This window comes from Podarcis melisellensis (genome assembly GCF_964234715.1).
Source record: "Podarcis melisellensis genome assembly, chromosome: 4".
Lineage (NCBI taxonomy): Eukaryota > Metazoa > Chordata > Lepidosauria > Squamata > Lacertidae > Podarcis > Podarcis melisellensis.
In genome coordinates, this window is record NC_138531.1 from 40,455,800 (window position 1) to 40,483,166 (window position 27,367).

Sequence of the window (27,367 nt, forward strand, 5' to 3'; positions counted from 1 at the left end):
CTTCATCACATTTTTAGCAATGATGCGTTTTGAACTATGTGGACTGAAACAAGATGAATGTTAATATTATAGCAAAACTACATTTGCATAGTCCAACAAGTATATCCATCCGTTCTATATATAAAAAAAGCTAACTTCTATTTGAAAGTGGGTGAGGGCAAGTTGCATCTCCCACCCTCTGAGTAGTAATATAGACCAAGGTTGAACAGGCATCAGGTTGTTAGGGATACTTGGGGTTTTTTTCCTCCCAGTTCCCTGGAATCCACTGACTAGAATTAGATGCAAAATAATTGCCTTGGGGTGGGGGTGGGGTGGGGATCTTCTATACACTTAGAAGTACGGAAGCTAACAATTTCCACTTTTCTCTGTTTTCTACCTCTCCATACTTTAAGTTGGCTTTGCCACATTTCTACATCTGTTTGGTTGTTAAAAGTTCTCTTGAATTTTGCCATCATTTTAGTGTGCATTTCTCCTAATGTGCAAGTCTGCCCAATGACAGACAATTTGTATTTCATTAACCATACAGGGATGAAGGTGGCGCTATGGTCTAAACCACAGAGCCTAGGGCTTGCTGATTAGAAGGTCGGCGGTTCAAATCCCCACGATGGGGTGAGTTCCTGTTACTTGGTCCCGGCCTCCTGCCCACGTAGCAGTTCGAAAGCACATCAAAGTGCAAGTAGATAAATAGGTACCGCTCTGGCAGGAAGGTAAACGGTGTTTCCGTGCGCTGCTCTGGTTCGCCAGAAGCAGCTTAGTCATTCTGGCCACATGACCCGGAAGCTGTACGCTGGCTCCCTCGGCCTATAGAGCGAGATGAGCGTCGCAACCCCAGAGTCGGCCTCGACTAGACCTAACGGTCAGGGGTCCCTTTACCTTTAACTATACAAAAGCTAGCTATACAAATATGGAAAAACATAAAATAAAAAGTCTCCTAGGTCTATGTGGGGACTAGACAGGGGGAGTGCAACAACATTGGTTATATCAGACCTTCCAAGCAGCTTCAGTGCCTTTATTCTTAAAGCTTGTGTTGTCTCTGAATAGGGATTTCGGGGATTGTGGTGCTTTGTGGTTTTTCCAGGATGACATGTTTCAGAAGGTGATATTGGTCGGGGCTTGTGATCGATGACTTGGTCACTGACTTAGTGGCTTGCAGCGTTCCATTTTATCCCCTAGTGCTTTTTAAAAATGTGTACTCCACATCACTGAGTAGAGATGCCTGGTGTTATGGAGTGGGTGGCTGTCATGATGTGGATGATGCCAGGCTCTGTCTTCTCTTTTGTTATCTCATTCTGTGGAGGTTGTGGAAGCTCTCAATCTGTTTGCAGTCAGTCATGGACAGGATGACCACACCAGGGATAGAATTGTCAGCCTACTCCAAATTAGGTTGCCCTTAAAATTTCACGTTTGCAGACTGGTAGAGCTCTTAGGTTTCTTCTAGATGCTCACATGGTGATCATAGCTCAAGAGTGCTTTTGTTGTTTCAGCTGCTGTGTCCTTTTCTGGTGCAGTCAGACCACAATCAGACATGTTATTAGTTAAATCTTGATTGGACTGCTGTAATGCACACTTTGTAGGGCAGCTCTTGAAGACCACTTGGGAACTTTGGTTAGTGTTGAATCCTGCAGCAAGAATCATGACTGGGGCCTAGTCTTGGAATCATGTTACCAGATATATTGGTCATTCCACTATTTTTAGATGCAATTTGCAATGCTAGTTATTACTTCGAAAGCCCTAAACAGCTTGGGAGGACTGCCCACCTGCTCTGTGAATTTACTGTTTTTTTAACAGAAGTATTGCTTGTGCACTACATCCTGAGGCAGAGTTGGTGGCAACGCGGAAGATGACTTTCTCTGTGACAACACCGCCTATGTGGAATTTACTGCACCGGCAGGTTGGATGAGGTAGAAAGGTCAGTGTTCTACTGCCATCTAAAGGTTTAACTGTTTCAGCAGAACTGGGTCTTCTGCTGGTGAGTTTGTGATTGTCATTTTGGCTCTTTGCTGTTGTGGCATTGTGTGTTGTTTTGCTCTTTTACTTGATAATAGAATTGGGGTTGTTTTTGTCAATTTGATTTGTCTCATTACCACAGTTAATGCTGCTAGCTTTGTTTTTAACTACTGTCATTTTTAAGAGTGTCATCGGAGACTATAAATGCAGTCAGGATTGTATGAGCAACCAAAACAAGTTGCAATATTTGGGGGTGGGTGAAGAGCCTTGCAATCATGTCGGCACTTCCTCTGTGGCACTGGGAAGGGATCCAGGGCTGCATCTCATGTGTTGTAACTGCTGGACATGACTCTCATTTGATTTGCTTCTATCCTCCTTTGGTGCACCTTCAATAATTTAAAGTTTCTTCACCATTCTGCTTTCTCTCTGGGGAGAGAGCGAGAGAGGTGGGCATGAACAGTGCCTCTTACAGGGATCCTAGAGAAAACATCCATGGATCTTGCTGGAGGGCATGTAAGTGCTTCCACAAGGTGTGCTGGTGTCAAGCCCCGAAGCCAGTTCTCCAGGAAAGCCCAAAAACATTTAAATGCTTGTGTATGGAAATCTGAGGGGACACAGGTGGCACTGCAGTCTAAGCCACTGAGCCTCTTGGGCTTGCCAATCAGATTGGCGGTTCGAATCCCTGAGACGGGGTGAGCTCCCGTTGCTCAGTCCCTGCTCCTGCCAACCTAGCAGTTCAAAAGCACGCCAGAAGAGCAAGTAAATAGGTACCGCTCCAGTGGGAAGGTAAACGGCGTTTCTGTGCGCTGCTCTGGTTTCACCAGAAACAGCTTAGTCATGCTGGCCACATGACTGGGGAAAACTGTCTGTGGACAAACGTCGGCTCCCTTGGTCTGTAAAGTGAGATGAGTGCTGCAACCCCAGAGTCGTCTGCGAATGGACTTAACTGTCAGGAGTCCTTTACCTTTACATGGAAATCTGAACTTGGCATCTCCTTCCCTCTCCCCAGCAGTAAAAACAAAGTGTAGATGTGTGTGAATGGACTTTTTGGAATGCTAGATCACAGGTCACCAACCATTTTGAACCCATGAGCAGTAGTTCCAAGTATGAAACTGGGCATGTGTATTCAGGTGAGATTTTCTGAAAGGAGGAGACAAGTCGGTCACTGTGACATTTTAAAGAGGGGCAGAATACTTAAAATTTAGATCTCACTCCAGCCATCCCATGTCTGGGCAGAGGAATCCCTTTGTTGAGACCTGTTAAAAAACTCTGTGTAATAAATGCCTTGCTATACTTCTAAGGCTGGAGATGGGTAATTAAGCATTTTGAATACGAACCATGTTGCTAGATGCTGGCTGGAATGAACTTGAACATTATTTGTATAGGTCTACTTTCTATAGTGACAAATCACAGCAGATATTCCTTTAATTCAGTGCCTGACGGTCAAAAAGATTTTTACTGAATATATATATTTTTAAGTGCCTTTCTTTCTTGAAATAAGAGACTGAAACTCCCACTTTCCCTTCTGTGCTTAAAGCCACTCATCTTCTCTTGTGTTGAGTTCAAGTACTGGACCAATGCTCCCTCTGTATTTCTTTGCTCAAGGTCTACTTGGTGTAAAGCATTGACCAACAGAATACCTTACCTCATATTTTAGCTTGTTCTGATAAAAAACCACACACACAGTTATGCAAAAACGTATGTTTTTCTTAAAAGCATGATTTAAGGCATGCCTTATCATCTCAACAGCTTCTTGTTAAGACCATTAGCTAACTCCTCTGGTCCAGAAAGTATTCAACTCTATATGTGTCACAAAGGACCTGTCCTTTACTGGTGGGATTTGGTGATAGAAGTCTGTATAATACCTTGACATCTAGTGCTGTGGCAAGATATAGAATTGGTGAGAGAGAAATTGTGTGTGTCTTGTTAAGTAGTTCAGGGCTCAATGCAAAGATGACATAGTCTGTTTGAAAGGCTCGCTCTAATTCAACTATTAGCTAATTGAAGCACCATTAGTAGTCTGGTACTGTGTGTAGAACTTTGTACAATTACACATTTACTTGCATAAATCAGGTACAGCTGATATCATAAAAAACTAACATATAAACACTGAACATGTTTTATTTTCTGCGTAGATGAAAACATCCAGTTGAAAATAATTAAAATATATATTCTGTTACAAACACTTGATAAGAGTTTGATATCATGCTATATATATAGTACAAGGTTAAGTTTCAGTATGGCATTCTTGTTTCGTGTACACAATGCAATGCACACCCTTTCCCCTATTCAATGGCAAAAACCCACACTCCCAAAATGCATGAAGGAGGCTAAAATATTTGTATAAAACATTTTAAAACCAACTGTAGGTTATATAAAATGAGTTGAACTATAAGATACTTGTTCTTCCAGTTGACGGCTAAAAATAACCCACATGCATGCAAGATTGGGGTTTTCTCCATATTCAAATCTATTTTTTAATATTCTCTATCATGGAGTGGAATAAGCCACAGTTATTAGAATACACATTGTATTTTACAGTGTCTCTCTTCCACATGCTAGTTTGTATTAACAGCATTCAGAATTGCCACATTAGAAGCAAAAAGTTTGTCCAAGTATCGCTGATAAAAAAGTGTGGATAAATTTGGTAATTTTTTTGAGTATGCGTAAATTTCACTTAGCCAATAACTGCAGAAAAAATGTGCGGGGGTCTCACAGACTGCAGCCACCAACATAAATGCAACATGTCATGCATCTATTTTTCATTAAGATTAATTTCATAAAATATATTGCAGCCCTTGCAGCTTGATTCCAAACATCTGCAAGAGCTGTGTGGCACAGTTCCAAAGCCATTCTGGGCTGGTATAATCGTTTGTACACTTAATAGAGGGAACTATTTAGCAGACACAACAAATATTAACATCAGGCTGTTCATAAAATACAACACACCTCTGAAGTGAACTCATTTAAATCATATTGCAGTGATTTAAAGAAATACTTAAGCCTAGAAATTGTTTTGAGACTTTGCGGTACTTTTTGCTAAACCTGAGTAATACTAGTATACCAGCAAGCAAGGCATTTTCAAATGAGTAATGTGTAAAAATACTTTCTTTAACTAGACACATTTGATATAAAAAAGGCAATAAGAAATATAAAATCTACCTTCCTTTTTGGACTACATCTTCTCTATCATCACTTGTACTATTACATACAGTACATTCCATTTCCTACACAGCAAATGTACACAATTGTCCCTGATATGATATTGGCAGTGACAGCAAAATGTTTTACTATCAGCACTTCTTGTAGCTTATAGAAACAGCACCAAAGTGTATAATACACACACACATCCATGTGCAGTTCAACTTCTTTGTTAAAATTGTAATTTTTTTTCTACTTTAAAAGAAGCTGAGGGCAAGATAGAAATTCAGAACAAAAAAAAGTCACCACACTTTTTTTCCAGAAATCTTCCCAGAACAAAATGGCTCAGCACGACATGATGAAAATCCAAAATATTGCATAGTACAGGGACATTCCCCTGCGTGAATCCACCTGTCCTTTGATTGTTTCTTATCCCTCCAGAAATGGAAAGCAAAGCAGACAGGTGTTAAGTCAATAACAGCAAGAAGACACATTCACTTTCATCCAGCAAGGGTGATCCACATGCAGCAAAAGGTGCTTTGTGGAGTTCAGACCCGTGCGTCTAGTACTAGAGCTGCGTGCAGAAATACTTGCTGGATTACACAGAACCTAACAAACTCCAGTGCAGTCAGGCCTGAAAGCATGAAATCATCTGTTCGGAGTGATAGAGGAAATGGTTATAGGCCTTTTTCTTCCCCTCCCCACCCTGTCCTCCAGCAAGAAGCCTGTAGTTGTACGAGTGTCAAGAAATGATCATAGTGCTCAGCAGAGTGTTCACAAAGCCTCATACTGCGCATAACAATCTGTAAACAGAGGCCAAAATGGATTGTGCATGGGGGGTTTTTGTTTTGTTTTTACTGGTAAAAGTTTTATCTCTACAGTTTGTCATCTGTCACAGTGCAAAAGTACCTTTTAAAAGACTTTCCAAAAAAATGAACACTATGTACAGCACAGAGGCATGTATCGTACTCACACACAAATATACAAGCGCATGAACGTTTTATGTTCACGTTAAGCTCCACAGAGACGGAATGATTCAAAATGATAGGTGGCACAGGTTCCGGTGAGCAAGGAGGAAATTTGTTCACTCACCTGGAAAAGCTGGCTGTTCAAATCAGCCACGAGAACTTCCTTCTCAAAAAAGAAAAAGAAATACTGCCAGCTTAAATTATCAACACTACAAAAATTCCCCTCATAATTTAAAACGCTTTACAAAAGCTTTCTTTTGTTTTTAAACACACAGCGCGCACACATACAGAACATTTCATATGGCTATTCCCTTTGTGGAAACCTATGTAGCATAACTGAATAGTGATTTCCTGGAGTATCAGGATGTTAACCGAGAAGTGAACTCATTGCAGACATTAATACCTTTTCCCGTTTAGCATTATTAATTCAGTCACCTTTGCAAAACAAAGACTGTTAAGATCCTGATAGCATATTTTAATTCCTTTGGAAATTCAGCTGTTTTGGTTCTGAATGAAAATGCACCAGCTGAAGCCAAATGGTTGCGAATATATTTAGAACTTCCCATGTAAATACCCATGGGACTGCCTTTCCCTGCACCTTGAAAGTTTTGTAAATACAAAAATGTAACTACTTTCTCTTGACAACAAATTTCATATTGTGGGGAAGAAACTTCTGGAAACCAATGACAGTTTAGGACTGCACAGTGAATGGAACACTGGACACGATCTGCTGGAAACCTGTTTTGCTGAAGTGAATGGACCATCTCCCATCCATTTCTAAGATGCTCAGTCAGGCAAAGGTCCCGCTGTATTGTGCCTTCCCCCATCTTGATGAACCTGAGAGGTTGTCCAATAAACATGTGACATTATAGTTGTGCATCAGTTGCCTAGTATTTCCCTTGCTTAAGTCTCTCGATGTGGTAGCACAGCTTTAGTGCAGGCCCCAACTTCAGTCCCATGTATTTCATTATCATATCACTCCTCAGTAGCAAGAGAGCCTTTCCATCAATCTCCTGTGGAAAGAGCACACAATAAGGATTAACCACCTGGTAATATCTTGGTCTAGAATCCTTGAAAGAAAAAATAGTACTAGGCTTGCATGAAACAATGTGCATCTGCGTGTAATAAGCTCAACAAGATACAGTAGGTTGTAGAGTACAACCTTGGGGAACATCATACAGAGAATGATAAATTATGACCTGGGGCAGTCTTTGCCAACCTTGTACCCTCCAGAACACCTGTGCTGTCAGGGACTGATGGGAGCTGTAATCCCAATCATCTGGAGGGCACAAGATTGGTAAAGGCTGACCTAGGGTCTTCGCCACGTCTGTGAATGGAAGGAGCCCTTCTATTTGTGAAACTTAATTAGGATACTAAGGGACGTGGGTGGCGCTGTGGTCTAAACCACTGAGGCTCTTGGGCTTGCCGATCAGAAGGTCAGTGGTTCAAATCCCTGCGACAGGGTGAGCTCCCGTTGCTCGGTCCCAGCTCCTGCCAACCTAGCAGTTCGAAAGCACATCAAGTGCAAGTAGATAAATAGGTACCGCTTCGGCGGGAAGGTATACGGCGTTTCCGTCCGCTGCTCTGGTTTGCCAGAAGCGGCTTAGTCATGCTGGCCACATGACCCGGAAGCTGTACGCCAGCTCCCTCTGCCAGTAAAGCAAGATGAGCGCCGCAACCCCAGAGTTGGCCATGACTGGACCTAATGGTCAGGGGTCCTTTAGTACAATAGACTAAATGTTGTAATATAAGCAAACAGCCTCCTTACGTGTCTTCTGAAGAGTTCTGCGTGAGGCGCTAATGCCTGAGGATCAGCTTCTTTCACGAATCGCATGACTTCATCTATCGACCACATAGAAGGATCCTTACTGGGTACACGGGAGGGTTCTCGTTTTAGTGTGCTGAGGTCAGGTCCTGTTGTGGAGCTTGCAGCTTAAATATTAAAAAAATCAAGAAACTGAGGAAGGTGGAAATGCCGTTTGTATAACCAGCTCATTTTGGACACACAACATCAAGTTCTTGGGCTTCCATTTATAAATAAGACGGGGCGGATTTCCACATGGTGATCCTTCCCTGCCATTCCTTGTGAGTGCCTCTCCATATAAGGAGGACTATATTTAATAACAATCTGTAAACACTTAGTGCTTTTTATTATTATTCATGCTGTGGTTAAATATACATCTGACTGCATTACTGGTTAATTAAGAAGGGTGGTAGGAGGGAAAATACCATATGGTGACTTTTTATATCTATAAAAGATCACGTATGTTTCTTTTAAGGCTCCACTACACTTGATGTTCTGCCTACAGAAAAGAGTGAACTGGTATTTGTGAAATGTAACAATTAGCTCATCTGGCCAGACTTTCATAGGTTAGGAAGGCCTGAATAATTCAGATTACACCACACTATATTTAAGGTACAGCAGGTTCAAAAATAGAAGTGACAACTGAGAATTAACTACCTACCTACTTCTGAGATATCAAGGAGAGTTGAGGAAATACCTAAAACACTGTTAAGTAAGACAGAAATCTTCAAGCATGATTTTTCCTACATTTCAGAAATGGCTCTTCAGTGACCTACAACCAGCCAATCCCTTATAAACTCATTACAACATGAGGAATCTCTACAGAGCAAGATTGGGTGGGCTAACTTGATTTCTGGCATGTCTGATAACTTTGCAAGTTTTGACTTCTTTTGCAAATCCTTGCATATCAAAGCACGTTCAGAACCTGCTTTATAAACTAGTTTTTGTTCAACAAGGCAAAAAAAAGCAATAATATATGAGTTTATATATTGTTAAGAAGACAAAACATGAGCATGGACTTTTAAAGAACTAGATTGTACCTTCAATCCTCCTCTGCAGCCTATTCCTGTTGACTTCATAGTAACTGCTGTTCCCAGCAGAAGTTGACGACAGTCTCCGTAGAATTGGTGCTGTGTTTGAGGTAGCAGTCACTGGCGGAAGAGAATTCCTGTAATAGGCTGCACTCCCTGAGGTTCGATATTCAGTGGAATTCCGGCAGTTAGGGCTTGCGGGATTGACTAAATTAAGTGCAGAATCCATTGAGTCCTCTGAAAATCTGTGTTCTTTGGAAGTGCCATTTTCTTCACTTGGCAAGGTTTCAGCTGTATAAAGTAATTTAACATAAATAATGCATTTACGTTAGGAAGTATTATGGCAATATCCTTGATAATAGGGTAGGGGTTTCTTTTGAGGGGGGGAGAGCTATGTCTACAAATACTTTGCTGTAAAAAGGGCTGGTATTCTAATTAGGCATCTATGAATGGAAGGGCTTCCTCCATTCAAAGACAAGAACAAGACAGCATTTTTCCCATCTGCACTGGACAGCCTGATGCTGTTTATTGCCAGTGCACCATCGCTCCCCAGATTATAGTGGAAAAGACACAGAAGTAAGAGGGACTGTGCCTATATGGTAACTAGATTCCCCATAAAAAATACACAAACAAGGCCGATTTCAGAGAAAAGGGCTCCTGTAGAAGTGGCAGTAATCCCAGAAGTGTATGGATTTGGGGTGTAATTTACGAATTGGTGAAGTAAGGAAACTATGCCTATACATATTCATTTCTCCAGTTTTCATTAGAATCAACGTGCAGCTTGTTTTGCCTGTCCTAGTACTGAACAATATATGTAGATGTAAACCCACTGAAATCAGTGAGCTACACCATATAGTGCAGTCCTGAGGAAGTAGCTTAGTGTGTTATTGTTTTGAATATTCCCCCTATCCTTCCAAGCTGGGTGTGCCTGCCACAGAATCCAGTACACGCCTGGACTGCATGAGAAAATAAGAAGAGTCCCTTCTGGACCAAGCCAGTCACCCATCTAGTCCAGCATGTTGTGGTCACAGTGACCAGATGCCCATGGGAAGCTTGCAAGGAGGACCCGAGGGCAACAGCCTATGACAACGGAGGTGAAACATAGCCATCATGGCTAGTAGCTACTTATCCTCCTATTCATGTGGGTTTTGGTGTGCTCTTGGGCTAGACTGCCTAGAAATGCAGTGCTTCTTTTGTAAAGAAATATAACAATAGTTACCTTCTGAGGGATGAGCTTCAGTCCTTGGTAGTTTAGGAGACAGGGGGGCAGTATAGGACGGCGAATCCTGAGAATATCGCTTTGTACTTCTGTTGTCAGAGATTTCCTCTTTTGCTGGGAGAGGAAAAAAAAGGATTTCTTTTTAAAAAAACAACCACCACCTACTTTTAATTGCCTTGTGTAGACCCTGCATTTCCTTTGGGGAAATGCTTTGGGCTGGTTCCTGTAGAAAAAACACCTATGGAAACCCTTGTGGGTTTTTCTACATTGCATGGATCTCTGAATACCTTGCTCAGAAACCTTTCTATGCAAAAATATATGCCGATCTTCCATTCTGGTGTAACCAGTTCCCTGTATGTGCTTCTTTGCAGAAATCATTCCAAAGTGCTGTCATTGGAGAAAACAGTTACGATGATACCATTTGGTATTCAAGAAGGGCTCCTTTCCCATGCATGTGCTGATAACATTAGGTGTAAAGTTTATCTCCCCGCAGTAGCTGAAGGCAGAAATCCCTGTTCAGTTTTGTAGAAGCTTTTGGTGTTCCCTTGTGTTCTCAGATCAGTTCTCTAACGGAAAGCCATTAGAAAGACCAAGCTCTAGGAAGTTGATAGGGCGCTTCCAGAGATCCAAGATGGTAACTGTCCAGAGAGGGTCTCCAAGAGGAGCTTCTTTCTGAAGAATTGACTCCTGAAGCTACCAGGGAAGAGGCAGATGAACTGACCTGGGCAGATGCACCTGATCTCTGAAATGGGTCCACTGAAGAGGTCAGGTGCGATGCCATGCCTAAGGGGCGACTTAGTTCATCAAGACCAGAAGCCCCAAAAGGTTTGCTAGGATTTTGGTGCAAGGAGGCAAAACCAAAACGGAGAACAACTTGACCATGACAGAGGGATGGCTATGGACAAGAGTCCTCATAAAGAGAAGAAGGAAGGCGAAATATAGAGCGAAATATAAAGCGCCCTCTCTCTTTTTAAGTTCAGAGGTATAGGAAAAAGCTGAGGCAAATGGAGAGCAGGAAAAAAAGTTAGCAATGAGCTGACCAAGGGGCAGGAAAAGAGTGAAGGATAAGACACAACTGAGGTAAAAAATAATTTTAAAAAAACACTACTGGAGGAAAAGACTAGAGGTACTAAACAGACACACAAACCATAAAAACCAAAGCAAAACTATATACAGTAATACGCCAGAAGCAAAGATCATGGAGAGAGCATGCATGCCATGAACACACTTGGTAAAGGCAGAATACGGCTGATCTGAGAACATAAGAAGCTTCTAAAAATATGAACAGTGATTTCTGCCTTCAGTCATTAGGGGGAGCTGAACTCCCCACCTGATGTCACCCGTAAGCAGGGGGGAAAAGGTGTAATCTACACTGAAAAAGGAAACACAGTATATCACAGAGGGACTGCAGTCAATTTGCTCATTGCAGCATGCAGCAATTGACATAATAAGCAATGATTAAAATGTGCATACTTAACCATCTGTGCATCTTTTTTTTAATGGCCATGGCAGATGCCAAACTACAATTTCTCAAAAATATTGAAAGCACAGCCTTCAACTATTTCAGCTCCTGAAAATTGTGGGTACAGAAATAATAAGCTTGGAAGGGTATCATGTGACAAAGAGAGTGAGCCAGGAAATCTGACCACTTCCCATCTCTCCCCAGTCATGCGCATCCTCAGTGGCCTTAGGCTTTCAGCCACATTTCTCTCAGCCCCTTGTTTCATATACATAATTCATACAGGGATAACGGACCTTTCATAGGACAGTTGATGAGTTACTGCAATAACACATTTGGCATGCATGATGGAAATGCTGTTTGAGCATTTTTTTAGGAAGTAACTCAGCTTTTTAAATCACTCTTGTCTAAGAGAAAACCTTCTGAAAAGGCAGTTTTAGAAAATTAAGTAATAATGTAATGCCTAGACAACTGTGAAACTGGGTAGATTCAAATTCACAATTAACATCTGAACGTGGCTATCCGAGGAAGCAATATACCGGTATATAATCTCATGTTCACACAGCAATCCTATGTATGGCTATCCAAAAGTTAAGTTCTACTGAGTTCAATGGGACTTACTCCCAGGTAAGTATACAATATATATGGATTGCAACCACAGTCAATTTCTAATAAGTGCAATAAGTAAATAATATTCCTTTATAAATCTGATGGGGGGGAGGAGAGACAAAAAGCAAAATTATTTAATCCACACCAAAAATCCAGCAGCATAAATATGAGGCTTGATGGTGAGGAGTGTCAAATTTTCAAATTGCTTATCAAAATCGGTTTGCTTTCTTTCTCCAACAGCCAATGACCAGGATGATGCCTGAGCAGCAACTGGTGTGGAATTAGCCCTACAAAAGACACAAGGGAATATTCTGCTTTTCTTTATAAGTGTCTATTGTTGTATATGTTAAAATCTAGGAACAAGCTAAGACACTAAAACCTATTTTTAAAATCAAGACTCATAAATTCCTATGCAACGCTACACCAGAGAGGTTTCCTTTTAAGACTTAAGGTTGCAAAATCCATTGAATTTATCAGTGCTTGCTTATGACTGTGCACACATAGTATCAGGAAGCAAAGAAAAATAACACATCTTAAGCACAAGACTTAAAATGGCTGTTTACACTGATATTCACAAATATAAATCCAACTGTATGTTGTTGTTTTAAATACACTTCTAAAAATGCAAGGTGGGTTAGGGTGGTGGAGGGCATTACCTGGTTTGTTTCTATCATATTCAGTGGGGCTGTATGCACTTCCCATGTAAGGGCTGAAGGGCTGGCTGCTGAAAAGGTTATCGCACTGCAGGCTGTGGCAGAGCTTCTCCAAGAAGCGCAGGACAAACGAGGCACTGTTTACAGAAGGAAGACTGATGGCATGCTTCTCCCCATCAAAGGAGGCTATAGGGCAAAAAAGAAGACCTCAAATCACGGGATTGATGGAAACACCAGTACCTACAGCAGAAGACCCCCGGTTTGACAGAAACAAAGGGTGTAAAAGGCAGAACATTTTGCCGTGCTTCTTGTGTTGTCTTTGCCAATTTCAATACCAAAGCTTGAACGTTTGTCCCTTGGCTAATCTGGAGTAACTAAGCTACCCTTTAAATAAAGGCAGCGCCGTAGTCGGATGCAAGTTTTGTTATATGGCTGTAGATTTATCATCAAAGGCCTGGCTCCCGTATCACATTGAACCATAGCAAAACAAATCAAGGTTTTCATGTGAATGAAAGGTTGCTCAAAAGTTCCCAAAACAATTCTTCCCTGCTACGCCACCGATGAAAAAAAAATAATCTAGCTTGAGTCATGAGAACTTAGGCTTGTGGTTTTCTCTTGGCTTAGTGCCTGTGGTTTGTTTGGAGGAAACAAACGGTGAGCCAAAGGATGAAACAACATGACTAGCCAGACACCAGCTTTGTCTAAGTCTGTGGTTCAGCAGCAGCTACATGGGAACTTTTGAGCAGCATGCGTCATCACGCTGTACCTGCTCATGGTTTAATATGACACGTGAACTGGGCTGGTGTCTCAGATGCAGGTAGCTTGTAAGGGGAAGCTTTTGGTCGTCCTTGACCCCTTCTCAAAACGAGCGGGACTTGGGCTACCTGTAATCATCAGAGTAGCAACTGTTCTGCTGACTGCTGGTACTGTCCCTGTTTTGTATTTTGCTTAAATCAAGGACAACAGCAAACACTGCAAAGCTGAAACTTCTGCTTTGTTTTACATTTGGAAATAGCTGGACAGTTGTTTTCTTAGCCTAGAGAGACCCCGCAATGGCAAAATTTGAGGCTGCTGTACTGCTACAACTCCGGCTGAAATCCCAGCCCACCTGACCTGAAAGTAAGCCCCAAATAATTCAATAGGAATTATCTCTGAGTAAAAATGCCTGTGACTGCCCTGGCAAATGGCACTCCTTGCATTTTATAAGACACTTTAAAAGCTACTTTATATATATGTTGCTTTGTATTCATAAATACCAAGGGCTCGTTAATTTACACCCACAGCTGAAGTCTTCTATAACTTCTTGCATCCCATAAACATCCTGTGTACAATAATGGGGTCTTACAAATGAAGCTGATATCTAACTGTTAAATCTATGCCAGTAGACTGACATTTCCTTTTGCGTACAGAAGATGTGAACAAAGATTAGTGACCATTCACAGTATGCACATCACAAGTTATACTGCGGGAAATGAAGGTTTAGGCATACCATAGTTCATTATCCTCATCTGGCATTAATACAGGGAGAATAAAGTAAGGCAAACACGTTTTAATGCCATATGAATTAAGGCTAACTTGTGTCCTGAGGATTGCTTCTGCCAGGAGAAAAGTGACAAGCAGCAGCCACTAATTTAGAACTGGAGAAATATTTAAACAACACATCTGCCCTCAGAACAGTGAGGGAATAAAGATTTCTATCCCTTCCACACTTCTAAAATATAATTATAGGAAAAGAATAGCAGCAACAGCATCTCAGTTAAAAATCCATTTAGTGGGAACCCTAAACTGAGTAGCTGAGTAGCTTCATGTAAAAAAAAAAAGCACAAGGTCTTTTACTCTTTGCTCTTTTACTAGAAAACAACAGCATAAACATGGTTTCCATTTAAAAAAAATTTTTTTTGATAATGTAAGCATAAATAAACCTAGTTCTACCATTTACCGCAGGATCAAATAAATAAAATGAAGTGCGTCATTTACACAATTGTGCCACACTAATCTTTGGTCTTGATTTTGCACCAAATCTAAAACTGAATCACATTTTACTAATAAGTTAAGAAAACCTGCTACTATTGCTCATTCATTTGCTGGATTCTACCCAAGTATGCTTTGCCATTAGCAAACATGTTTCACAGCCTCCTGGTTTGTTTTATTAGTTCTGCTGCTGCTTTTATTATACTGCTTTATTACGTTCCGTTTTTATTGACATTTGATTGTACTTAACGGTTAGCTTCTTTGAGACTCTGCAAAAAGAAGGGATATAAATCCATTTATATATAAAAATAAAACCAATTAAATACCAGTGATGATCTCTCCCGCATGGTGCCCCGACTTCAGGAATCCAAAGACTGTTTTTGATTGATAGGCACAGTCCACACAGGCTTGCACGGCCTGCTGAAGCACTACATTCACAGGACCTGGTCCAAAGTGATCAGGAAGCTGCTGAACCTTCTTTTTGTCCAGATGAGGCCCAGAGTTTCCGTGTTTGTTAACATAGACACAAACTAAGAGAAAAAAGGAGGAACGTCAATATTATTTTAAAAAAGAAGAATTTGCAAACTATCCATTCCAGACCAAATAATATTTCATAAAGTTTTCATTGAGAATGGACTGGATGAACATCTTCTATACATTTTATCTATTTCAAAAGCTTGCAGATAGCTAAACTGTAATTAGATGATGAACAGAGGAGCTGATGCTCTGCATGTAAAAACTAGGTAAAGTTAAAGATCCCTAGACAGTTAGGTCCAGTCAAAGGCAACTACGGGGTTGTGGCACTCATCTCACTTTCAGGCAGAGGGAGCTGGAGTTTGTCCACACAGCTTTCTGGGTCATGTAGCCAGCATGACTAAACCGCTTCTGGCGCAACGAGACACTGACAGAAACCAGAGTGCACGGAAATGGCGTTTACCTTCCTGTCGCAGTGGTACCTATTGATCTACTTGCACTGGTGTGCTTTTGAACTGCTAGGTTGGCAGGAGCTGGAAGAGAGCAACGAGAGCTCACCCCGCTGCGCGGATTCGAACCACCGACCTTCTGATCGGCAAGCCCAAGAGGCTCAGTGGTTTAGACCACAGTGCCACCCACGTCCTTTATGTAAAATCTACCCACACTAAACAAACTACTTCCATATGCTTTATTTAACCTCCAACTCCAACAGGTGGTGAAACCACAAATGTCCACACACTTGCCACATCTAGACAAGCCTAACTGCCAAATTATATACCCACATTCCTTGCTTTTTCCTGTTATCCTCCAGAACTATAGAGCTAACAAATATGCCTTTAGGAGCAAATGCTGCTCCTTCCCTTCTATATTTTGTCTGCCCTTGTAATAACCCCATATCAAGGTACTCCTCCCATATTTGGATAGGGGACGTTGGCTACAAGTGTCTTGGTAAAGTCACACTGAATATGTGGCAGGAAATTAACGTGTTCATGGTGCGAAAATCTTCAACATATGCATTTGAAAATATAGTTCGTTGATGTTGATGAGAGGTAACTGACGCATGCCCATGATACATGGAGAGAAAAGCAGAAACAGAAACAGAAGATAAGAGGAATACAGTGGTACCTTGGTTTATGAACTTAATCTGTTCCGGAAGTCTGTTCTTAAACCAAGGTGTGCTTTCCCATAGCAGCGGGGGACTCGATTTGCAAATGGAACACAATCAACAGGAAGTGGAACATGTTCTGCTTCCAAGGCAAAGTTCACAAACCAAAACACCTACTTCCGGGTTTGCAGTGTTCTTAATCCAAGTTGTTCATAAACTAAGCTGTTCTTAAACCAAGGTACCACTGTAGTAAAAATGAGGGGTAGGGTATAGGCAGCAGGAAAACAGAAGGTCAGAATTAAGGCAAGGAAAAATAAGATCAGAAGGCAGGGGGCAGGGAAAAGACAAGATAACAGAACATGGTGAATGAGAAATAAAAGGAGGAAAGAGGAATTTCAAAGCAAAACAAGAAAGGTGGTAAGAAAAGCCAGAGATCAAATTAACACACTTTCAGGGCTGGATATGCACAGGAGAATGAAAGAGAAGGTGAAAGGGGGGGGGGTAGCAGCAACATGGAAATCTAGAAGGCAAAGGAAATGGGAGTTGCAGAAAAGCTGAATGGTTGTTAGATGGGTAAACGGTCAAAAACGCTAGAACAGGGAGAGAAAGAATAGAACCAAGCCACAGAAACACTCTGAATACTGCTTTGGGGAAATAATCTGCTCTTATATGTGACAGAGCCAGATAGTTCTTCGGCCTGTGCAGGGAAGTAACAAGCAAACTGTTCAGCCAAGCAACAAGACACAAGAAGATACCCGTGACCAATGGAGGCCTATTTTGTGCAGGTAGAGCGCTGCTAACCCTGAAGGCAGTGAAAAAAATGTCTAGCAAGAAATGAAAGCCAACTGAGAGATTTGGGAGCAGGGTGCTAGCAGTAGCATGCACCATAGCTTCATTTTCCAATCACTACTACTACTTCCTATTTTTTATTTTATTTTCCATTACTACTGTGTACATGCTAACTAGAAGTAAAACTATGCAGCCAGTTACCTGCATTTCTAGTTTAGTGGACTTTCATGCATCCATAAAAGATGCTACTTAAAAAAGAAAAGTTACTGGGCCCACACTCTGCTTTCTACTGAGAGGTGATAGAGGTAACACATATCCAGAGAGTTTCAAACCTGTACACAAAATGAGGAGTCGGATCCAGTGTCAAAGGCTGTTATTCACTTTCATGCAAACAGAGGCAGCAGCCTTACACTGAGTCAGACATAGGCCTATCCAGCTCAATAATGTCTACAACAGACTGACAGTGGCTCTCCATGGCTTCAAACAGGGCATTCCCTGCCCTACCTAGAGATGTTGGCGACTGACCCAGGGACCACCTGTGTGCAAGATGATGCTCTACCACTTAGCTACAGACCAGTATCTGAATCCATTTACTTTTACCAGTGCTTTCATGACACTCTGGAACCAACCAGCAGTACCCCAGAAGATTTATACAGACAGACATGCAAGCTATAGATCATTTTACCTGTTGAAATGACAGCCGCTGTTACGCCAGTGATACCAGGTCCATCTTTGTGTGTCTGAGATGTGCTGTTCTCCACTTTTGCAGAGGTAAGGGGCGGAGGAAATACTGGAGATTGCACTGGTAAGATTTTTTTCTGGAAAAAGAAGAAATATATTTATCGTAAATTTTAAAAAAATACAACTGTTTCTTTCCTATCAGAAGACAGACAGCCTTCAGATCACCATTTGCTGAAGCTATCTTATTTCTCTTAACTGTAGAATGCTGCCAGAAGAGTATAAAGACAAGATCTTTGCAACTCCCAGTCCCAACCCATTTTTCAAGGGTTCTCCAGAAGGGTCAGCATCAGAATCTCATCACAAGCTAGGGAACCACATGAGATAATCTGTTAAAACTGGCCAGCACACAAAAAGCCAGCTCAAGATTACTTCACACATCACTACCATATTAAGTACTGTGGTAGGTTCAGGTAGCTTCAGGCATTGTAAGTCACATCAGTTGTGTCCCACTTGCATGTCTAGTTCCCATGGATAATAAAGTTGCTGATACTTTAATTGATAATGATGGCAGATGCTGATATCTACCACTGTCCTTGCAACCACTAGCAAAAATGCATGCTTTAATTAGCGATCTTTGCCAGTAAAGTTAGCCTGCACCGAAGCAGCTCTTTTTAAAGCAGAGAGCCAACACGAAATTAAATAAAGGGATATTTCTTTTGGCAACCACATTAGATTAACACTGAATGGGTAGCAACGGGTAGCTGAGGACAAATAAGTGGTTCATAAATTAACGAAATAATCATATCTCTTTCACAAAAGTATCAAGGTGATTTAATGTCAAACAATGTAAAAAGCAAAAATAGGTAAAAAAACAACAACAACTAAGGATTGATTTTAATACCTGAAGCTCCAAGGCCTAAAATGTTCACTAATAACATGTACAAAAGGGCAAGTCCAGCTCAAAAGAAGAGGCCTACTAGGTAGGTAAGGGATAAAGTGGTCTCTCAAGTAATCTGGTCGCAAGTGCACTCTCCCTGTATCAGCAAATGTAGCAATCTAAATATATCTTTATATTTATCTTTGTCTCCAATACATTCAATAAAATATATTGTTTGCACCTTTTATTATTGTTATTTCTATACTGCCCTTCATCTGAGGATCACAGGGTGGTTTACAATATAAAAACACAAAAAATACATAACATAGTAACAAACAAAAACAATGCCCCGCCCCTGTTTAAAAGGCCATAGATATATTTTTTATTGGTCACAGGCCTAGAAGAAGGGGAATGTTTTTGCCTGTCGCCTATAGATAAGCAACGACGGTGCCAGGTGAGTTTCCCTGGAGAGAGCATTCCACAAGTGGGGAGCCACCACAGAAAAAAGCTTGTTCCCACCCTTCAGACCTCTCATGAAGGGGGCACAAAAAGAAAGGCCTCAGATAATGATTACATGATATGGGGCGGTTTATATGGGAAGAAGTGGTCCTTGAGGTATCGTGGTCCTGAGCCATGTAAGGCTTTATACATCAAAACCAGCACTTTGAGCTGAGCTTGGGACCTAATTGGCAGCCAGGGCAGTCAGGACAGGATTGGCATTGTTATGTTCAAACCGTCTTGCCCTGGTGAGCAACCTGGCCGCTGAAGTCAGCACCAGCTGAAGTTTCACTGCAGTAGTCTAGAGTTTACCAGAGCACAGATGACAGAAGTCCCTTGTCCAGGTAAGGGTACAGCTGGGCCACTAGCCAAAGGCACTCTGCGACCCCAAGACCATCTGAGCTTCAAGTGACAGCAATGGATCCAGAATTACCCCGAAGCTGCTGTAACCTGAACAGGGAACCTGTGCTCCTTCAAAGGGAGTGTAACCTTGAAAAAGATGCTGTGTTCAATACGACACACCTAGTAAACTGCTTTCACAATTGAACATTTCAAAAAGAAACTCGGGTGGGGAAATCAGTACAAAATAAGCTGGGGAAACAGAAAAACCATCTACTGCAATTGTGATGGTAAACAGATTTGCTCTCACCTTCCTTCCTGGTTTCAAGCCTTTTTTCCTTTTTTTGAGATTCTCTTTTTGAGATGTGTTTTTCGCTACAGCGGTGTTTTTGGGAGACCTGCCTTTCCTAGGGACTGCAGGTGGAGCCGCTGGTTTCCCCCGGCTAGGCTTCCTTCCCCTTGATGTAGAAGGAGGAACAGGAGCAGATTTCTGAGGAGACTGCATTGAGCGCCGGGTCACTTTGGAAGGGGATGTCTGAGGTTTTGAATTATTCTTTGTACCCGAAACTGTGAAGGAAGTCAAATATACATTTATCAGAATGCATACACTTCAGGAAGCAGTATTCTTTAAAAAGTTCGATTACACTTCAAAGTATGTTGACAACAAGATATTTTCAAGTGATTTTGAACTGAAAACAAGGACTGCTAACTTTTAAACCAGATAGGGAAGTGGTGCTTCTGACGGCAAGCTCGATGTGCAGAAATATGCAAGTGGGTAATGTTAATCTTCATGCAAAGAAAAGCTGGTTTCTGTACATCAAGAAACTGCTGCTAGAGGCACAAAATTGGGCCATGTGATTTCTTTTCTGGCAACACCAGTTAGGACATCACGAGATAACAGAAGAGCTCCACCCCCCAAAAAAGCCCTAAATGAAATTTAATGGAACTTCTTGGCAACATGCTTTGAGTTTTGCTTTCACAGGCCCTACTAAAATGAATGGAATTTGTTCAAGAATATTTGTGGTAATTCTTTATGAACAGCAAGTCTCTCATATATATATATCCATGCTTCTGATTAACTGAAAAAAGTTTTGATCATTCTGCCTTCTACCCCTTGGCTTTCCAGTCATGTGGATTCCTGTGATTGGTTTCATGTGGTCAAGGAAGTACACCGTTCAATTCCTTCATGTATCTTACAGAAGAAGATTGCTTCTCCACCCCCTTATAAAGCATATATATTTCATATCAAAATAAATGTAGTTTTGATGTTTCCATTGAGCTTGTTTTTCTCATATCCAAGGAAAACCCCAAAGTAATTTTAAAGTCCCACAGTTGGTAAAACAATGTCTGCCCATGTCTAAATGCAGCTGGTTCAATGTGAAAGGGAAAACACTTGTTTTCAAAAATAAAATTGTGGCACCATTTTGGACCAATTAAACACTGGAAAACTATGTTTAAAAGATATAACCAAGGTTGCATGGTCTGTTTTTGTGTAAAGCAGGTAAATTCTACAGAGAGAACACATTCATAGAAAATAAAAAATATATTTTATTTATGTGACAAAAAAATTTAACACATGAAATCTGGCACAGCTCCTATGTATATTGTTTGACTAGACCACACCCTAGAGTTTATACTTTTCTTTTTCATACAGCTTTATATAGTTCGGGAGACGCTTTTAGGTAACTAAACAGTGTTGCTTTTCTTCTTCATCACATTCAAAAGTTATCAACCACTTGTATTATACTACTGTTGAAGAATGAAACATTTCTTAAAAGGTACATTTGTGTGAAGTTAAATTCCATGTATTCCCATGTTCAGAAAATCATCACTGGTGTAAAAATTGAAAAATTAAAGTTTTATTACAAAATGTAATTTCACTGCACACAAACACAAATTTCATCACACACACTTGCCACACTCACACATTGCAAAACAACAGTTATCTGGATTAAACATGTTTGTGCTACAGTCTATCGCTGCCTCCACTGAAATGTCAATGGATTAACGTGCAGCAAAAATATGAGAGGACAGCAGAGTTCACAAATACAAAGAAAACACCCTTCAATGCCACAGGTTGTAAAATAGCAGGTACACGCTTTTACACACAGTAACTTTCTGCTCTTTGGAATAAATGATGGATAGTGCTCGCTGAACAAAGGCTGCAAATGGAGTAATAATGAGCCCCTGCTGGAACGCTATATAAAAACAATTTCCTTTAAACAGGTCTCCTACCTTTATATTCCAGAGATGCAGATGTCATTTACATTAGCCACTTGTAAGGTTCAAGACCCAATCTCATAGGACTGCTTTTTTAGACTGAAAAAGCAAATCTGCAACAAAGCCCACACTGCCTGGACAGTGGGCACTGAAATTTTGCAGGAGCAAATCAGGGTGCAGCAATTTGCATTTGTTGGTTTAAGAGGAAGAGGAAGGGGGAGGGCAACAGAGTGGAGGGGAGAGACTGCTAAAGCAATTCACATATTGTCTGTGGGCTCTATTGACAGTGACCATCAGTCACCTGCTCATACTTCCTTAACCACCCCCTCTTGAGGAGGGGATCAAAGGTTACATGGGGTCAGAGAATCTGGAAAGAGTGAAAGGACAAGCCAAGAAATCTAGCTGCCAACACAACTGTATCATGTACAGAGGTCTCTCAGCTGAGCTACAGGAGCCTAAACTTGAAAACCATTTTGTAATCTCAATAGGATTTGTATTAAAATATTAGTGCATTAAAATATTAGTTTATTAAAACGGGACAGGGGGGTTATCGGCAGTGTCTCTTTGTAATTAATATATAATGTGCAGTTGGAAGGGGGTGGGCAGCCCTTTTGCTCTTTTCAGGCCACTGCTTTGCATTACAATGGCCCTCTCCATTCCACAAACAAAACAAAGCATTCTGTTTCTCGCTGAGCTGGCAAAACAATTGAGACATCAAGCATTCAGGTCTCTTGTGGGTACTCTAGCTATGCAGCAGCCCCTGCTTAAAACTCTGATCCTAAGCAACAACTTTATTAAAGTCTTTTCAAACCAAATAGTCTTATACTAACCGGAGCAACAATGCATCTTGAAAGGATGGAACAAGAAGCAAAGGATGTTAACACGGCTTTCTGTATTGAGAGTACTGATTGCTTATAGAGCTTTCAGTATCACAGAGTGCAAACATATAACAGCAACTAGGATGCTTCAATTGCTTCCAAAATTGCTTATCCTTGTTTTGATAAGGTGTGAGAATATGCATTAAACATTATGTGTAGACCTATGAAAAAGACTAAAAAATTATTGGCGCTTACAACTTTTCCACATCTGTTCATTTATTTTAGGATCCATAAGCAGACCCAGAATAGTCAAACCCTACTATTACCAAATAGTCAGATGTTGCAGCTCCATATAAGACAAATTATGGTCTTCTGAAACAGGAAGGAGATAGTTGCTCAGCTTTTTCAGGGAACCTGCTTTTTAATGCATCTAGAAAAAACTACTTAATGCATCTAGAAATAGTTGCTAGAAAAGCTATTTGAAAAACTGCATGGACAGTAGCTATGCTGGTGCCATAAGCAACTCAACAGCTGAGCAGCATCTCTTGACATTACTGTAATGAGAACAAAATATAGTACACCAATGTAAGAGAGGGAGAGGGAGGGAAAGAGAGAGACGCACATGCACAAGAGAAATAATGCAATCGTAATTGTGGAAAAGTTTATTAAGAAGATGTGAAATGCCCCTACTTCTGACAATGATAACACTGGCTAAGTTCAGACATAACGAAAAACCATGGGATAATTTTGCTTCTGATTTTAAACACAGCTTTCATTACGTCCAATGCCATGGAACGGTAAGTCTGTTTAAGTGATGACTTGTGAGAACAAGCCATGTTCCAGAACCACTTTTCCCTGATCATAGGAAACCATGGTTTACATATTATCCAAAGAAGCTTCCAACCACCTTCCTTAGCACAACAGTGGGGGAGAGGGAAGCATGCAACTCCCAAGGGTTGCTACACCTTGCTCAGGTAACATGACCCTACTGTTTCTCATTACATCTGAACTGGTGGCAAGCGTAAAGTTATGAAGGTTTGTCTCTCTTTGGCTGCAATCCTATATCCATGAACATGAGGGGAAGCTACATTGCAAGGATAGTAAATGATAGAGCAGAGGTCACTAATATTTTTGGACTAGTGGGCAATTTTTGTAGGGTGACAGTCACAAAACCTTCATAGCCACCATGGCACCATGACACTGGGATGATGATCCCTGGTGCTAGTGAATACATTTAATTAAAGCTAGTGGGATGCCTTAGGCTTTATCTCATCCTACTTAGATTTTGCTACTGCATTAAATGATGATGGGAAACACACAAAAACCAACACATTTTTCCTTGAAGCTTCTCTGTCAGCTGTATCAAAGCCTTAAAGGCACAGGCTTAAAAGCAAAGATGGACCAGATGAGCCTGACGTGTGGAATTTAACAAATAAAAAATTCTTACCACTATTCCCTGGTGGCTGTAGAGCATCTCCTGTTAAATCGCACCATCCGACTGGAAAGATATCCCGAGAATCATATTTACACCAATAGTCAAATGCCCCTCGCCAGCCATCAAAAGTAATAAAAACTTCGTCTCCTTTAACATTCCCAATGGTTGCGGGACATATTAAATAAGGATTTTTTCTGTCTATTGCTTCTAGCTTCATTCCAACTTTAAAACAGTTTGGAGAAGGCTTTGTAGGTTCCTGCCAAAACAAAAGAGCCAAACAGGTATGTACACATGAGATCTTGGAGGGAAATGAGTTTCATATAACCTTGATGCCTAAAAGGACTCATGCTCCAAAAGATACGTAGTACTGGGGGGGGGGGGATATGTTAGCGTTTTCCCTGTATTTTCTATGGTCCAGAGCTCCTCCATGGACAAAAATTCATGTTTCTAAGCTAAACGACAGGTTTTATGAGTGATAAAAAGCAGCAAAGAATTTAAAAGCAAGAATTTAAAAGAAATCAACAAAAGGACACTTTGGAGTATTTAGTTATTTACAATATTTCTATTAACGCCTATCAACAAGAAGTCCATTTTTTGTTGTTGAAAATTTAAGATATGTATTTCTTTCCTTAATTACTGATGAAAGAAACAGAACTACCAAGCAACATATTTCCAACGCCTTGATAATCACAAGAAGAATAAGTTGTTACAGTGTTGTGAAAAACATAGTTTGCAGTGTCACCCGTCAGTGTTGAGACCATGAACTGACCAATTACCATCTTCAAGTCTATGCCTAAAGCAGGTTTGTAAACGAACAGGAGACTCTCTTATAAAGCCATTCGAATTTGCATAATGTGACTTCAATGCATGTTCAAATGATGAATTGCTTCCATGATGGCATTTTGTTTCCTACTCTTCCTTACGTTTTATTGTTCATTAGATTGATTTCCAAGTTTTGTGGGGGAGGACATGCATTATTAATAAAAAGGAGCAAAGCTTCATTTGTAAAATTGTCCATGTAACTAAAAGGACAATTTAAGTTGTAAATATAACTTCTATTCTTTTCCCTTACATAATTAAGGCACGTTATTTCATTTCTTCACTTTGTAAATCAACCCACTTCATTTTCTTTGCAGAACAGACTTGTACTGTTCCAGCTTTGGTGCAATTCACAAAGTTTATTTATTTATTTCATAACATTTCTGTTCCACTTGAGTGTAAAAAAACCCCCAACCAAACCTCAAAGCAGTTTACAAAATGAGTAACACAATGAAATAATCAGCAAAAAAGTTTAAAACATCCAAATTTACTACTACTACTACTACTACTACTACCACCACCACTACTACTACTGTTTGAATTTATATACTGCCTTATACCTGGAGGTCTCAGGGTGGTTCACAGAACAAAATCAAAATATAAAACCACAAAATACATAATCTAAATGAAAACAAGAACCCAATAACCCACCCCCCCAAAACGCCCACATTTTAAAAGGGCATAGGATGTCAACCAAATCAACTGTCTAGTTAAAAAGGAACTTTTTTGCCTGGTGCCTAAAGGTGTATAATGAAAGTGCCAGGTGAACTTCCCTGGGAGAGTATTCCACAGACAGAGAAGGCCTGTTCTTGAGTTGCCATCCTCTGGACCTCTCAAGGAGGAGGCACACAAAGAAGGGCCTCAGAAGATTATCTCAGGGTCTGGGTAGGTTCCTATGGAAAGAGGCGGTCCTTGAGGTATTATGGTCCTGAGCCGTTTAAGGCTTTATAGGTCAAAACCAGCACTTTGAATTGGGCCTGGAAATGGTAGCCAATGCAGTCAGACCAGGATCAGTGTAATATGCTCAAACCATCTTGCTCTGGTGAGCAACCTGGCCGCTAAATTCTGCAGTAGCTGAAGTTTCCGAAACATCTTCAGACGCCGCCCTACGTAGAATGCATTGCAGTAATCTAACCTTGTGGTTACCAGACCATAGACAACAGTAGTTAGGCTACCCCTGTCCAGATACGGGCGTAGGTGGGCCACTAGCCAAAGCTGATGGAGGGCATTCCGCTCCACTGAGGCCACCTGAGCCTCGAGCGACAGCAAAGGATCCAGGAGTACCCCCAAGCTACGAACCTGCTCCTTCAGATCAGAGGTGCAAGAGCAGGCGATCTCCCAAACCATCTGTTCTAGTGCCTCAGTCTTATCTGGGCTGAGCTTCAGTTATTAAAATAACATGAACTAAGCACAAATTAAAACACATGTAAACATCATATACCAAGAGACAAGAAAGGAGTAAAAATGTTGAGATTGTTACAAGAAGAGAGTGTATTGTTTTTAGCATAAAAATGTGTTCTGCATTGTCATTTGTGTATGATCCGTACAACAGTGACTGGGGCATAATTTATGGGTGTTCACTATGCTTAGAAGTCTTTGATACATTCACCAGACTATTCAACAGAAAAAAGTCAACCTCTCCCATACAGGAATTAACTTCTACATTTGTCTAGAACTGTAATGCCCCATTTATGCATGAACAGGAACATCACATGTAATAAACAACACACATATTTTAATATATTAATTTGACCTGTGTGGAGAGGTAAGCCTAAAACTGTTAAAACCAAAGAGATTTGTTCTGAACTCAAGACATATACAGGCATTTTCTAAATGCAGGCACTGAGGATGGAGAAAGATGTTCCCCTTCCTAGTAGTCCTGTCCTTTTAAACAACTTCCTTGCCTTTTCAGGCTGGACAGTGCAGTATAGTGCTCTGGAATCCTCAACAAACAATAGAACTGCAGCCGAGTCTCCTACCTTCTTAAAGAATGAAGCAGGAGCCATTTCAGCACCGTTTAGTGTTCTTAGGAGAAACATTGGCCAGGAAGATGCATTCATCTGGAACCCTAAAATTGACAACAATAGATTAGTTGTGCATAACAGATTTACCAAAAATATGCCTTTTAAGAAACAAGAGAACCTTTGTTAAGTGGCGTTATCTCTGCAGGATACGTTTTGATTATAAATAGAGGATGAGCATGGGCGCATCGTGCTGAGGCACTTCCCACCAGAAGCTACAACCTTAATTGAGCAATACTAACTAAGCTAAGCACCTGGTGCAACACGTGGGAATACAGCACTACATTTCAAGTTAAGCAGAAAGGGAGCGTTTGACTCATACTGTATTACGAGCGGAATAGGATTTCTGGGACCAGACAGTTCGACGTCACTTGGGAAATGCCAGTTTTGTATACAGTTAGCAGGAGGCAATTACACACACAATTAGCTCCAAGCTCAGCCAACAAACAAGATGCGGCAAAACTGCCAAAGGGAAGGTTTCAAAAAGGT

General features: G+C 40.9%; 1 protein-coding gene and 1 long non-coding RNA gene across 4 annotated transcripts in view; one reads left to right on the forward strand and one right to left on the reverse strand.

Annotated features, from left to right (window-relative positions):
- Window positions 1-4,824: 4,824 nt before the first annotated feature.
- SCML2 (Scm polycomb group protein like 2) overlaps window positions 4,825-27,367 on the reverse strand; it is a 45,164-nt gene continuing 22,621 nt past the window's right edge. For all 3 annotated transcript variants that reach the window (XM_081907579.1, XM_081907580.1, XM_081907581.1), the window contains exons 6-15: window positions 26,837-26,925; window positions 24,051-24,294; window positions 19,876-20,132; window positions 17,856-17,988; window positions 15,129-15,332; window positions 12,835-13,017; window positions 10,111-10,224; window positions 8,901-9,182; window positions 7,825-7,988; window positions 4,825-7,069 (exon numbers count right to left, since the gene is read on the reverse strand). In XM_081907579.1, coding sequence (XP_081763705.1) covers window positions 6,944-7,069; window positions 7,825-7,988; window positions 8,901-9,182; window positions 10,111-10,224; window positions 12,835-13,017; window positions 15,129-15,332; window positions 17,856-17,988; window positions 19,876-20,132; window positions 24,051-24,294; window positions 26,837-26,925 — 1,796 coding nt within the window. In that variant the 3' untranslated portion in view covers window positions 4,825-6,943. The remainder of the gene's footprint in view (window positions 7,070-7,824; window positions 7,989-8,900; window positions 9,183-10,110; window positions 10,225-12,834; window positions 13,018-15,128; window positions 15,333-17,855; window positions 17,989-19,875; window positions 20,133-24,050; window positions 24,295-26,836; window positions 26,926-27,367) is intronic.
- Window positions 15,367-22,354, forward strand: LOC309367977. Its single transcript, XR_014167438.1, has 3 exons — window positions 15,367-17,166; window positions 18,113-19,182; window positions 20,548-22,354. It is a non-coding gene; the product is annotated as an uncharacterized lncRNA (long non-coding RNA).